Raw genomic sequence first — 15,308 nt, forward strand, 5'->3', positions numbered from 1 at the left:
ACAAACCTTTTTGTTCGTTTACTTAGCAGTATATTGTATAATTTTTCATCATGTCATTTAGCAAAAGAGCCGTCATTTGTTTTTAATCAATTTTAATCAACCGGGTCGCTCCTTACTACAGTTCGTTACCACGAACTGTTTGACATGAACAGAAATGAGCTGTATATGAACAGAGCTGTATACAAAGAGCTGTGTACAGAGCTGTACACAGAGCTGTATATGAACAGAGCTGTATACAAAGTATGCCAAAAATATAGCCAGTTTTCTATTGCAAGCATTTATTTACCGATTGCCTTGGAAAATATATGAACTTAAAATTTTATGGCTTAAAGGAAATATAACAATTAAAATCAATTAAATAAATAAAAAAAATGTGTTTAAATAAGAACCTTGTTGACAATGCTCCTCTGTTAGAAAAGTCGTTCTCAAAAAAGTTGTAGAAAAAAGTGAAGCTTTACCATAAAGAATAAGGGATTGAGATTGTGGCCCTTCTCACATAATGTCAGATAATTTTGGCTCGTTTTAATTTTTAGTCTCGCTTTTTTACTTTTGCCAGAAAAAATGTTGTTTTATTTAATTTATGTTTATTTGTAATATCAGATTGAGGACGTGTCATAAAGTTGCCTTCCTGATTTATATTTTTAAATGCATTTTATTGTTTCTGATGGAACGACTATTTTCGCTTTTAATATCACATAAGGTTTCGTCCTGAAGGTATCCTTAGTCAAAGAGGCAAGGAAAAAATCTCCGAACTCATAAAAAAATCACTAGAATTCACAATTTCGGTTTGACGGAGTCCGCTACCAATACTCTATGGCCATCAATTCAATCTGAATATCCCTTCGATCGTCGTTTTAGGAGAGCACAGGGAAGAGTTGGACCTAGAATCCGTCGTATCTAGAGTCCGTCCGTCCGTGCATCTGCTCTCAGTGTTTGTTCAAAATGTTGAAATCTGACTGCAATTTTTCTGAAGTTTATCCATTAGCCATTAGGCTATGAGTGTGTCTTTGGCATAATTTTTTCATTTGTACACAAAAAAGTAAGGTCCATGGAGATCCAAAACGGTTTCAGGTCATTTGCCTAGGTCTATGTTAGTCCCTCCCCCAAATGTCTTTCAAAACCTAAAATAGTTTTGATCAAAATAAGCGGAAGATCTTCAAGTCAGTAATGTTTCTTCGAATGTTTTATTTACAAATCTTTTTATATAAAATGCGCAACCGTTCAAAACTTGTGGTCCCTGTCCTTGGGGCTTCATTTGTGGCGTTACCCTTTGAGTCATGTTTTTGTTAAATTTTGACCTTTCTTATTATAATGGTTACCTTTAAATGTTGATGTGATGCCAAGTTTGGTCAAGAGGGCCAACAGATCGCGTAAAAGGGTCTTACTGCCCTACCATCACTTTCTACTTTTAAAAACCGATCATCCCTTGTAAAAAAAAGAAAAAAAGACACGCCTGCGAGACAAAAAAAAAAAAATTACAGTAACTTAAATTTTGCGGTAAAAGTCGTGGAAGTTCTGTGAGGTGGTTTTCCCGACCCAGAATGAGATGGTGTAATTTTTATCAAGGTCACTTTTGGAGGGTATTCCCCTCTTTTGTCATAAATTATGCAAATTTACTGATGCTAATAGGTTTTGATGTGCACCTTTAAATCTATTCAAATATTACATATTTTGAGTTAGCAGGAGGTGAAATTGTTCTTATTTATGTGTATAATATTTCCAAGCATCCGTTTTTTAGAGTTTCAGTTATTATTCGCACGAGTCACACTTTACTTATACTTCTTAAGCAGGAACTGTCACAGAGTCAGAAATTATGTGCCTTATTTTTATTTCCTGTTATATAAAGCCGTGATTCTTTTTTCTCCATGTTCAAGGTAAAGGGACTTTTCAACCCCAGGTTTAAGTCGCCGTTTTACGTACCGTTGCAGAAAAAATCACATAAGAACATGAGGAGACCAACGAAATCTCCTCCTTAAGGTCATAATGATAAATCAGTTGTACGGTCAGTAAATACTACGCATCTATAGTTTTATGCATAAATTTTCAGTCATATTCATTAATAAAGCAAGTAAGTTTAACTTGAACAGTGAGCCAAATATAGCAAATTATTTTACCTTACCAGGAAAGAGACCTTTTTTAAATAGACCTCGCGATTATTTTTCTTATTTTCACCATATTCTTTAAGCAAAAAGCGGAGTTTTACGTTGTTTTTCGTACTCTATCTTTTTGTTATTTTCTTTCCTAAAGCTTAGAAAGGACTCTGAGAACCCTCTCGAAACACCAATTCCTTTTGATGTTTCATGTTAATTTTAATTTTATTTATTTCGCCACTGTGAAAAAATTGCATATTTATTTTCCCATTCTTTTTAAATATACATAGAAAAATCTTTGTGCTTGAAGTGGCAAACTTGCTAGCAATATTATTTTAAATTTTTACTACTAAGAATAGGGGCCACTTAAATCAACTTTCCATAACTTATATTCCACAATTACAAAATATTATTCCCAAGCTGGTGTAAAACCGGTGTAAAACCAGCTGGCCTCGCCGTCCGATATTCTCCAGTAAAATAAAAAGCTGCCGGACCGATATTCGAAAAGAAAAGAATTGGCCAAGCTTGGAAAGTAAATCTAGGCCTCTGGTAGAGAATAGAAGTTTTTAGTGCCGAATCCATTACTACATTTATGGCATTAAAAAGCCTAAATTTCGGTTTTGTTTATTTTTAAAATCAATAACTATGAAATAAATGGTGAAATCTTTTAGAATCACAGCTGAGATGTAATTATTAGTATCAGTTTATTGAGATAATCTGACTATATTAGTGGGAGCGTAATCAATTGTCATATAACTTTCCATGTGGGTATCCAGGCTTTCCAGTCGATATCCACGATAATTTTCACTAGTCTGTCTAAGACTAGCTTTCTATTCTAGCTTTCTTTCTTTCTAAGACTAGCTTTCTAAGACGACGCTTCCTATTTGATATTTGCGACTGTCGTTATTTTGCTGTTAAGAATGGGCTTATCAACTGCCTTGTGGCTGTTACAGTCAGTAGGCAGAATAAAAAAAAATATAGCATTAATTAAGTTAAGAATGCAGAACTACGCAAATGAGCCCAAATGGAACTTTTCACTGTAGGAAACAGAACTTTACATCAGCCCTGATAAAATTCCAAATTAACCCTTCAAAGTCGTTCATCTACAAAAGGCTGCGATTCTTCCGCAATCTCGAACGATTTTCGTATTTTTTCTGCTTTACTGTTGTGAAAACTTTGCCCCTCCACGTAAATATATTCTTACGCACAAGCCTGAACTAAGCCACTGTCTGTTACCAATAGCTGGGCTTAAGTAATTCCAGAGACAATATGTTACTCAGCATAAATTCATCAGGAGTTTAAGAAACCTCAAAACTTGCAGCCCGTTACCCTCTACTGTTATTGAAAACATTTTATCTTGTCAAAACAGGATTTTGTTGAGCATCTAAAACGCGACAAAACAGATTTTATGTTGAACGCGATAGACCTTGTTTTTTCTATGGAAGGCCGGGGTTCTTAACTTTCAACTCTCAATTTCAACTTTTGCAAAAATTTGACATATTACTTTTGAGCCAACATATCCGACACGAGCTTTTGACTTGAAGCAACAAAAAGAATGTGTCTTGCTCAGCTAAAATGTGAGCTGTCACGACGGTCTTAAGAAATAAAATCATTTTGTCGGTCAAATTCTATACAATGAATGCTAGTGTTGACCATAATTCAATTTTAGCATACGGGTCACATCAGTTATAAAACATGGGTAGAATGAAATAACCCAAAAAAGAGGAATTAACTTCTTCCAGACGAAGTTTACGTAAACTTATAACCAATATCTATTGATGTAATATTATGTGATAATTGAATTCAGCTGTGATCTCAGGATAATCAGAAAAGTGGAATGTATGTTTAAATATCTTATGCCAGTAACATGTTATTTTAACACTGACCTACTAATGTGGACAAAATATGCTACGGTTGGTAGACTTGTCATTTATCCCATGGTCTTAGAAAAACTAAATTTATTATGAACATATTTTTTTTTTATGCTAGATGCTGTTAAAATTTAACTTGATTATAAGTCAGAACAACCTATGGACCAAATTGGTGGTCAAGCTAGCATATAAACCCTAAATTTCTCAACAGAGGAATCATTTCTTGTGACATTGCGAAGTCGAGTACTTAAAAGACACGTCCAAAACCTATTAATGGTATGTTATTCTGATGACTCGAATTCAGTTGGGATTTCAGAATATTTATTTTTAAAATTTATTTTCCTTGAAAAATTAAATACAAGGAAAAAATAAAAAAATACGTCCAATACCTGTTGATGGTATGCTACTCTGATGACTCGAATTCAGTTGGGATTTCAGAATATTTATTTTGAAAATGTATTTCCCTTGAAACATTAAATACAAGGAATAAAGTCAATATTTTAATATATATTATTAATTTGTCAACATAGTTTAAAATTAGTGAAGATACACGAGTTTGATTTATTATTTATTAAAACGGTGCTAGAACGGCATAATCTTTTAATATTATTTTCCGATTTATTTGATACCACAACTTAAGGAAATAGGAAATCTGATACTAAAAAAATCTTAAAACTGAAGATGATTTTAAAATATATTAATATATTTTAATATTAATCCAGTGCCAGGCTTAAGTATATGCGAAGAAGATCAACTTCCAGCTTAATCCTTATAACATAGTGAAGTTTTCACAGTGGAAATTTTCATCTCACTAGAATGTTAGTCCTTCTCCTTAGAATTTAATTTCTAAGAAAATTTTCAGTCAAACAGCGCACTGTATCTGCGCTTTACTGTCCCATGGGCTTGCGGACTATCGACCGGGTAAGTAGAGACTAGAAATGAAAATGTCGCAGGAAAATTTTCAAACTTGGGAAAACTTTTACATTTTTCATAAATAACTCAATGAAAACATCTTTCGAAAACGGACTTTTTAATAAAAGCAAGGAGTGCTATAAGGAACTGAAGAAAGTCAAATATAAAGTCAAACTTGAAACTACACTTAGTACTATGAAGAACTTTCGAAGCCTGAAATGAATAAACACTACCGAAAAGCGTCACCATATCACCTTCTTAAATCCTCCTAATGCCTATGTGTTTTTATTGTGCTTAAATGAAAACTATTTATATTTGAACAGGTTTTGTGCCAATGTCTAAAACACTTTTACCTCCTTTGTAAATTTATAATTTAAAACATTTTAAAAACTATTTTAAAATTTTAAACATGAACAATATCAAAACCCGACAAGAGCAGAAAGTGATATGGCAAGTCACACTTAAAAAAAAAACAACCGGGGTTTAATAAAGTAACCGTGACATGAACAGACAATACCAAAATAAGAGTTCATCCGTCACCCCCTTAAATTCTCCTATAGGTTTGATACCATTTGTTATCTAATGAGAATTTTACACAGTTGAACAGTTTTTTAATGCTAACTAAAAAAAAGAAAAAAATAGAAGGAAAAAACAGAATACTAACCTGGTATTCAGAAAAATAAAACTATCAATTTTTTAAACGAATAGATCTGTGACATTGAATTTAGTGTTATTATTTTGAGACGACACATGTTTTTGTTACTATTTTTCGTTTTAATTCCGTTTCTGTTAAAAGCAAAGACAGCAGTATCGTCTTGTTAAGGCCCATCCTCACATATGTCTAGCTAGACATTAGCATCTAGACCACATCTCTGGACCAATCAGAACTGCTTATTAAAAAAAATAACAATTCGATTGGCCGAAAACAATTTAACCTAGACATTGATGAAAAATTTTCGTAGAAATATTTTCTGAAAATCTACCTAGAAATCTTTTTTTGCTGTCTGCAAGCTTCCCTTGTGAAATGACTATTTCCGCTCATTTTAGGTTCTTTTCAAAAAATAACACTTTTTTTCTAGGAATTTGTGTTCCATTCCCAACTACCCTCTAATATTTTGGAAGAATATTTGTGATATTTCTTGCCCAGAACTTAAAATATTGGATTTCAATTCAAATTTAATCGAAATTTGAATACACACGCGTTATTTTCCACTACTTCTAGGTTTTTTAAGATAATTTGTCAAAAAGCACATAAAGGTTTTGTTATGCCTTAGATTTGTTGTGGTATTTTGGACTTTTATATTTGTGATAAGAAACAGATTTGGTATTAATAATTTTAGAAATTCTCAAGTAACAACTTGGGTGAAAATCTAACACTATTTGTAAAATGTGTACTAATGTGTTTTGATTTTATACTTCTATGTTGCAATATTACCCTCATATTTGTAATAACGACCTAAGAAACCATGAAATACCAGCTCTGGCGAAAATCAAATACTACTTAGGTTACTTATGATGTGTTTCAGCTCTATAAGGGCCTTTAAGGCATGTAACTTACGGTTAAAAAACCCCCCTTTCCTAAGCCATCCATTATGTACGTATGAATCGGCAGGACGAAAAGTTATTGTCTCGGAGCTATATTACTTTTTTCTAAGTCAATGTTACTGTGCTTACTATAATAAGAGTTACTTTCTTTAAAGAAGTTAAAAATATAACATTTAAGTTTGATGATTCTTTAAGGGAGGGGGGATAAGCACACACCAAAAAATCGATTAAGAGGCAGATTAGGCAACAGTAGTATCGATGCCACGGTGTTTGGTGCTTGTTTTATATGTATTTAATGAGGTGGATTCAAATGCGACGTTAATTTTGGTTAGGAGCTCAAATTTTCAAGAAATGTGAAAATAATCAAACAATTAATTTCAAAAACACCACCAGCTCATTATTGTGGATGATAGTGCTATACTTGAAAAGGTATAGCTGAAAAAAAGCTGATTTCATTTTTGGATTCAGGATCTAAAAAACGTATCAGCAAAACATATTACAAATAGACAAAATAAAGGAACTAGTTGTAATATAATTTTATATTATTGATATATATAGAGAGAGATTTAACAGTAAACTTAACGTGAATTAAAAAAATTGGATTTATAAAAAAAATTGATGTTAAAAAAATCGACAAGACTTTTAATCATAGGGTTGTGGATTTCAGCCCCACACTTTCCCTTCGGTAAAAGGTTCGAATATCGGGAATACATTCTTTTGGAGTGAAAGTCCCATTTTTGGACAAGAAAAAAAATGCCCCTTTAAATGGATAAGAAACATGTTAAAGACTGGGGGGGGGGGGGTTCTTCGTAAATGAGCATCTCCAAATTTATGGTTTTGGCAAGTGTATCTTGTTTTGCCTGGCGACTAGGATCCTGTTGAAACTTTCAGACAGCCATATGAAAAGGGGAAGAGGTGAAATATTGTGCTTGGGGTGCGGGTTAAAAAATGACTGATTCTCAAATCAGTATTTGTGTTTGTTTTTAAATGTCCTAATCCTGTAAGCTTTGTTTTTAGTATAGAAATAATTAGAGGTCTAGGTTTGGAAGGTCTGGACCCTCCTAAGTACGTGCCTATTCTGGTATTGTAAACGACCTTACCCGAGGGATTGTGTCCTTGGTGCTAAGTCACGAAAAGGATGTCTTGTCCTCATAGCTATCACTGTTGCTTCAAAGAGGGGACAATACGCTTATTCTCCTACATTTATTGACACCGTCTTAGAATTTATTGTGAGAAGCGCCACACGACATCTTGTGAACCAGCCCCCCAAAGTTTTGCTACCAAGGTGTGTGGGTATTGTTGACAGTTTTATGTTTGGGAACTACTCTTGCGGAATTTTGTATAATTAGTGGCAAACCTTCTCTAGAAAAGTTATGGGGTGATATAATTTGTTCCAATGGTCTGGAAATTTTTGTGATTTAATTGGCCGATAACAAGGGGTGAAAAATACAACTGAATTATAAAGCTATTGGGTTCCGGACCGGAAGCTTGCAGTCCTACATCACACTTCAGTCTGTCTATGATACATAACAAGAGGATTTAAAGAGCAAAAATTAGCAAAGATTGAGCTTATAAATACTGCTCAGATAAAATATTGGTGTCTAAAATTAGATTAAAACTAATGCGGTGAAAATTCTGGAGGGACGGGGTGGGGGTAATTAGACCTAATAATTAAGTGAAAATTTCAATACCTCAAGAGAGACTTGGAGGATGGAGTTGAGATTCTCAGATACTATTTGGGGGAAAAAGGGTGGAGTAAGGGGACTTCAAATTTCCTAAAAGGAATACGAAACTTTTTAGATTTAATTCAAATTTATTCAATCTACTGCGCCTAGTTTTGGCACGTTTGCACAAGAGGGAATGAGGAAAAGTGGACCCCCAAAAACCCTAAGATTATTTCCACTGCAAAGAGAAATTTTGTTCCACTGGTTTTCCCCATAATTTTATACGTGTACTTCAAATTCCTGAAAAATTCCCCACCCCGGAAAATACCCCCCCCCCCTCCACCGAAAATAAGGCTTTCCAAATTTAATAATTTTGTTTGAGTTTTTTTCCGTATGGGGGAAGGAATTTTGGTACTTGTGTATTATACGCCAATCTCTCAAGTTTGCGCTGTGTTAAACCCAAGAACTAGCGTTTTACACATCGTAAAGTTAAGTGAATTGTGTATAATACACAAGTACCGGAATTTTTCATGGAGAGAGAGAGAGCTGGATCTCCCGGTATTATTTAAAAACGATCGGAAATTAATTTAAACAAGTTTTTTTCAACTGAAAGTAAGGAGCAACATCGAAACTAAAAGCAAACAGAAATTATTAAGTATATGAAAGGAGTTTCCCCTTCCACAAGACCTTGCTCTTTACACTAAGGTTTTGACTTTTTGTCCTAACTCTTTATGAACGATTCCTGAAGCACAATGGCTGTTTAATCAGAAGAATAATCTTTGTTTTAATATTCAAAAAAAATTGCGTGACGAGTGAGGTCTTGAGGAGGAGGCAGCTCCTGTCATATACGTAACAATTTCTGTTCGTTTTAAATTTAGATGTTCTTTCTTACTTTCAATTGAAAAAACTAGTTTTTTTAATTTAATTTTTGATCGTTTTTAAATAATATCGGGAAATCTGGCTCTCTCTCCGTGAAAAATTCTAGTACGTGAGCATTATGCGCCACTCACTCAAGTTTGCGATGTACAAAATTTGAGAACAAACCAGATTCTTCGTTAGGTTTTTTGTTACTTTAGAGACAAATTTAAGCCATATATTTGCACAATAGAGGGGGGGGGGGGTAAAATATAGCGGTCTGCATGCAAAGTGTGCTAGGTACAATTAGTCTGTATATTATGAACTTAGAATTGTTTTCTGACTTCAAACAGTTCAAATACTTTACCCCCCCCCCTCATTCCCTTGTGTGCAAATATATAGCCCAAATTATATATTTCCTATCCATTCTGTCCCTTGCCTTCGGGGTTGCCAATTGTTGCACTTCTGTCGCATTTTTTCGGTCATTGTCTTACTCTAGTAGGCCTACGTACGACAAAGAACACCGCACTTTTCCATGAAAAGCCAGAAAGTGTCGCACAAAACTGCTACGATTTCTATGTTATAGGCTAAGCACTAGTGTTACGTGTTAGTTATGTTAGCCTTAGTTGTTAAGTGGCCGTAAACTTTAAGCATTCCACATTAATCAAGATTGCGGAGAGTGGTGTTTTTTTTACTTGCCTAACCTACCGACAAAGGGGTGACACTTCTGGTAAGTGTGCAGTTTTCAACACAAATTAGCTAGAATGAGAAGAACACATCACTTTACACTGTTTTTTATGCTCTTTTTTACGTCAAAAATGTTTTTTGAGGGAATTATGGTTTAAGCACTTAAAGGGACTAAGAAGGTTCGAAATATCGCATGGAAACCAAAGTCTAAAAACAATTTTCTAAAAAAAAAAATGTCTATTGAGAAAAAAATTGTCATTTCGGTAATTTGTCATTTCGGTAATTCCAAGATAATTTAGCAAAGCTGAAAATGGATAAATCTGAAATGGATAATAAAATAAAAAAAATGAAATATAAAATGGATAATAAATATATAATGAAATAAAATATAAAATAAAATGGATAAAGCTGAAAATTGATACTTTTTTTTATCAAATAGTTCGTGGTAACAAACTTTAAATAAGAAGAGACGCGGCTCAATAGAGGCCAAAACTCTAAAAAAGGGAATTTCTGTATCAATTGACTGGTGATATCAAAGGAATCGGCTTATTATGCTGATTCCAAATATATAAGATTAATTCACTTTAGTGTTACCCATCAAATGCTACGAGCTTGAGAAAATTTGCCTGAATTTCGGAAATGGGGGAATATCCCCTAAGAGTAAAAGAACCGTAACTAAAACTGCACCACCACATTCAGCGTATCCAAGAACCCAACAGTAGAGTTCTCAAGCTCCTATCTTAAAAATGGGGACTTTAGTAATTTTTACCAGATGGAAGATCACAGATGCGTATTTATGTGTTTAATTTTTCCAGGGGTGAACGTATCGAACCAATAGTCCTATAACACTGGAGAGGGATCATTTGAACGATAGTTACAAGTTCTAGTGCCTTTTTTAAGTGACTATAAAGATTGGAGGGCAGCTTGGCCCCTCCCATGCCCCTTTTTTTAAAAATTCATCTGATCAAAATTTGAGGTAGCCATTCTATTTGGCTTAGTTGAAAGGTCTTAAAACTGTGCCTTTGGTGATAATATAACCCCCACAACCCCTGGAAGAAGGTAGTTAAGTTATAACGTTTGCACATTGTTTATATATACTATTTGTTATTGGGAAGTTTGCATACTTTTTTAAGGTGGGGAAGGGTCGTGAACTCTGTTGGAGGGATTTTCTATGGGTAAGGAAGTTTCCGGGGCCTGAAATTTTCAGGGGGAATTTTACACTGGGGGCATATGCCATAGTTCCTATAAAACATTATTTTTATTTGCCTTACTTTCTCTTTGCCGGCTCAATTTTACTTGTGGAGATGTTAAGGGTAATTATACGGGGTAAATTTTAACTGGGATTGAATTGTCTAGAAGATCTTACTGTTGGGGGGGGGCATTTTACGTGGAGATAGAGCTAGATTTCTCATTTTTATTTAAAATAAATCAAAATAAACAAGTTTTTTTCAACTGAAGGCAAGGGAGACATTAAACCTTAAAACGAACAGAAATTGGTATGTATATGAAGGGGGCTACCCCCTACTCAATACCTGGATCTTGACACTAATGTCTGAATTTTGTCCCGATTCATTAAGAGCGACTCCTGAAACACAGGAGTCGCTTAGTTCGAACATGAGAAGATTTTTTCCAAGTATTAAATAACTAGTGTGAAAAGCGAGGTGCTGGGAAAAGGCCAACCCCCTTAATATACTAGAAAGGGGTGTAAATATGAAATTTGCCCATGTTATGTACATATAGTATAGGTTATTGAAATGTGTTGTAGATGGAGAGGTCACCGGTTCAAATGTGGTTGTCCCCTGATTTTAGTCAAAAGTGAAGTGAAGAGCTATGACTATGACATTGAATTTTAACATAAGGTAATTAAATTTTTATCAAACAGTTATAAAAACAATTTATCAAACAGTTATCTGTATTTTTTTTATTATTTGATTAACGATTAAAAATTAAATATTTTGTTTTTACCTGAAAGTAAGAAGCAACATTAAAACTTAAAACGAACAGAAATTAGTCAGTACATGAAAGGGGCTGTCTCCTCCTCAACGCCTTGCTCTTTATGGGGCCAGTCACCCTCCTATCACTTTTGACTATTTGTGCACCAGGACTTCTGATTTCCCATTAAATGTACCGCATCCGAAGTTTGATATACGACCATCCTTTCTTGAAAACCTTAAATATTAATGATGGGAAAATACTTTATGGGATATTTTCCCCAGGAGGGGGGTAAACACTGGAAGGATAAACGCCTTGAACCATCTAAGAGATGTCAATTAAAGGTTCTCCAGTAGGAGGCCATCATTTCCACGACTCAGCAAATCTCTCCTTAGATTCGTAAAGTGGCGGTTATGGCTTCTGCTGTGCCCAGGACGAAATCTTGATTAGCACCTCTCCCCTTGTCTAACAGAAATTTTTACGTCAAGTTTTAACAAGGTTTTCATTTATTAGTACAAAATGGCCAACAGCTCCCTCTAATTAATTCAATTAAAAACAAAATTACAAAACAATTACGACCATGGGGCATACGGAGCTTCTTCTCTAGGGAGGGGGGTAGCCGGCTCTGTGATGAAGGGCGGGGGGCTGAAATTATATTGGCAGTTGAGAAAACCATTGCCAGGAAGTAATATCATACCTATGAAATCTTTATTAATGAGTAATCACCAAAAATCATAAATCATCAATAAGTTTCAGCATTAATCTTCTTGGATTGGAGCTAAATCTTTTCAAGACATTATGGGTTGCTTATTTTTGCTGTAACCAGCTGTTTATTTCCAGCTTTCCCAACCATCTACCTTTTTTCAACTGCTTTTTCTAAAATCTGCTTTTTTAGCCATATTTAGTGTAAATTTATTTTTGTTTTTTTTTTGGGGGGGGGGGGGGCACCTGTTCTCCTTCCGTACGCCCATGATCACAACCGTTAGATTGTTTGTATGAAATGTTTTGCCCCTAGCATTTCTGCGCCAGGGGCAAGTGCCCTCTCTATCCCCCTAAAGCCGTTTTTGGATTCACCAAATCATTGTACCTAAAAAGAAAGTATCACAACCCAACCCCCAAAAATAATGCAAAGTGGGCAATTTCACAGTCTATTTGGAAAATTAATACCTTTCAGGTTGTTACTAGTGGTAGACAAATCAAGAGCGAGACACATCTACATGTCGAACCCAAATTATCGGATGCAAAAACCAAACCAAAAATCTATTCGAAAAACTAGATCAAGTTGTTTCTCATTACACTCATTCTTAGAATCAGTTAAATCTATGCCTTATTAGTATAATTATATTCAATAGGAAAGGATAAAATATGTTAATGATTGTTTAACAATTAAACTTTCAGAATTAAGGTTAAAAAGGTTTGCAATGATATGATCAAACCTGACATTTGAAGTATAGATAGCTTCATATTGGCCCCTTTTTCCTTTTTTTAATTTTCAATAATTGTCGACTATACTAATATTTGCAAAGGTATAATGAGCACAAAGACTGACAATCCCAGCACAATCCAAGGGTCATTTTGAGAGAAAGTACCCTAACATCTTTTGTACCTATAGCGCAGCTCCTCCCATTCTGCCCAATGTTTTGGGTTGTACATTTGCGTAGAATCTACAATTACCAGGAATGTTTTTTCAGGATTTAGGGTTTTAAACTAGGTTTAATTGACCAACAAGAATGCACAAACATTAGCCCATCAAAAAAAGTATGTACACACAAAAAAGTATGTGAAGTGGTGCCACCAATGCAGGGGCAGATCTTGAGCAAAATCTTGGGGGTGGGGGCAATGTGACAAGGGCACCAATGAAAAAAATCTGGGGTGGCCCTATGTGACAAAGGTGCCGATAACTGAACAAATTGACAAATTTATTCTAGAAAGGGAGTGACAAAAGAAAAAAAGGGACAAAGGGGCGCCAGAAAAAGAACTTGGGGGCCCAGGGCCCACCAGGCTCCCCTGGATCTGCTAGTGTACTAATGACAATATCTCCCCTGAAGAAAAAAATGGCAACAACAGCAAATTGTTTCTAGAAATTGGGTAGAAATCGGGTTTTCTGAACTCCACTCCTCGTCCAAATACGGTGAAGGAGGAGCATTCACATAACATATGCTATCATTTATATAGGTCTTCGGTCTGAAAAGAAGCCGAAAGTAGTAGAATTTCTGAAACATGTATCTAGTCAATGTTAGCTCAGATTTCCATAGCGGTTTAACAGAGCCAATCATAAGATTCTGATGGATTTGGACTAAAAATACCATCTTTTATCGTAAATGTAAAAAAAGCATCACATGGGCAGCTACCAACTATAAATAAATCTGCTTTAAAAACAGAGGTGTTGAGTGAGAAAAAATATCACGATGCCTAGAAACAGGTCTAACCATAGAAAATTGTAAGACTTAGGTCTAGGTTCCATACAAATGTACATTCTTTTGTGTTATAAAAATAAAAATAAAGCTAAAATGGCACCTTAGTATGCTCAAGGATAAACATCTCTACCTTTTACCCAAATGTACTTCTAACATATGCTAGAACCGCGCTATAGCCACATCTGTTGATAGTCAACTCAAGACTTATGATGGACACATATTTTCTACTAATAGGATCGTTACACTTGTGGGACAAAAGCAAACTAGTCAGTTCCACTCTGATTAGTAATCACAAAAGTTACACTTGATCTTTTAACATTGCCCAACTCACCAACACACGGGAAAGTCGTACGTGATTTGCTTTATCCTCGGGTGTGACTATAATAAATGGAAAATAAACTCACCTGTCAATAATCACAGGATCCGAAGGAGTTTCATTCCGATTTCCACAACTTTTCTTCTCGCAACATCGAGTGCACATAACTTCATGTGTAAGAAGAACTCGACGCATTTCTGGATTTTTGTCTGTACCTTCGTACACTATTGCCTTGAAGAAAAACATTTACTATTATTCCCTATTTATATCCGAAATAAGAAAAAGTGACCTAATCCAATTCAGTTTCAATAAAAATAAAAATTAGTTTTCCCTAAATAGTTTAAAAACCTGTTCTCAGTAGTTAGAAAAATTAAGAAAACATTGACTGATTTTGAATGAATATAATTTTTGCTAGCATGAGTATTACGCTACATGAGTTTTACATTCTTCTCTTTAGGGATATATATATATATATATATATATATATATATATATATATATATATATATATATATATATATATAGTTATTGCCCATCATAAATGTATTTAAAAAGCTGATGGAGTCATATAGAAACAAAAGGGAAAGTAACAAATAAATTCTGACAAATACGCGCAAAACCAAAACAACGAAAGACTGACAAGATAAAAAATACAAATAAGGGCAGTTATGTAAGAACATATAACTTGGAACATAGAACGTATATCTTGGTTTGCAGACTTATCTTCTTATTCTTTCAAACTTTTTTAAACTGTAAATAAACACCGTGAGCCTTGGCTATTCTACTTTTAAGATCTACACTGCTCCTACCGTCTTTACTAATAATACTACCAAGGTAAGTGAAGCTGCCCACCTGATTAATCATTTCACTACCCAGCGTCACCTTTTCATCTTTACTTATTCCTAGCCTTAGTGACTTAGTCTTCTTAACATTAATTTTCAAACCTGTTCTAGCACCCTGAACTCCCAAACCTTCTAAAATGTCATTCATTTTGCTCAAAATTTCATCTAGGACGCTTA

General features: G+C 34.5%; 1 protein-coding gene across 3 annotated transcripts in view; it reads right to left on the minus strand.

The window, feature by feature from the left end:
- Positions 1–15,308, minus strand: part of LOC136041675 (transcription factor COE1-like) — a 49,370-nt gene that overhangs the window by 18,426 nt on the left and 15,636 nt on the right. For all 3 annotated transcript variants that reach the window (XM_065726393.1, XM_065726392.1, XM_065726394.1), the window contains one exon: positions 14,378–14,520. In XM_065726393.1, coding sequence (XP_065582465.1) covers positions 14,378–14,520 — 143 coding nt within the window. The remainder of the gene's footprint in view (positions 1–14,377; positions 14,521–15,308) is intronic.

Source organism: Artemia franciscana, unplaced genomic scaffold (assembly GCF_032884065.1).
Source record: "Artemia franciscana unplaced genomic scaffold, ASM3288406v1 PGA_scaffold_32, whole genome shotgun sequence".
In the NCBI taxonomy this organism is placed as follows: Eukaryota; Metazoa; Arthropoda; class Branchiopoda; order Anostraca; family Artemiidae; genus Artemia; species Artemia franciscana.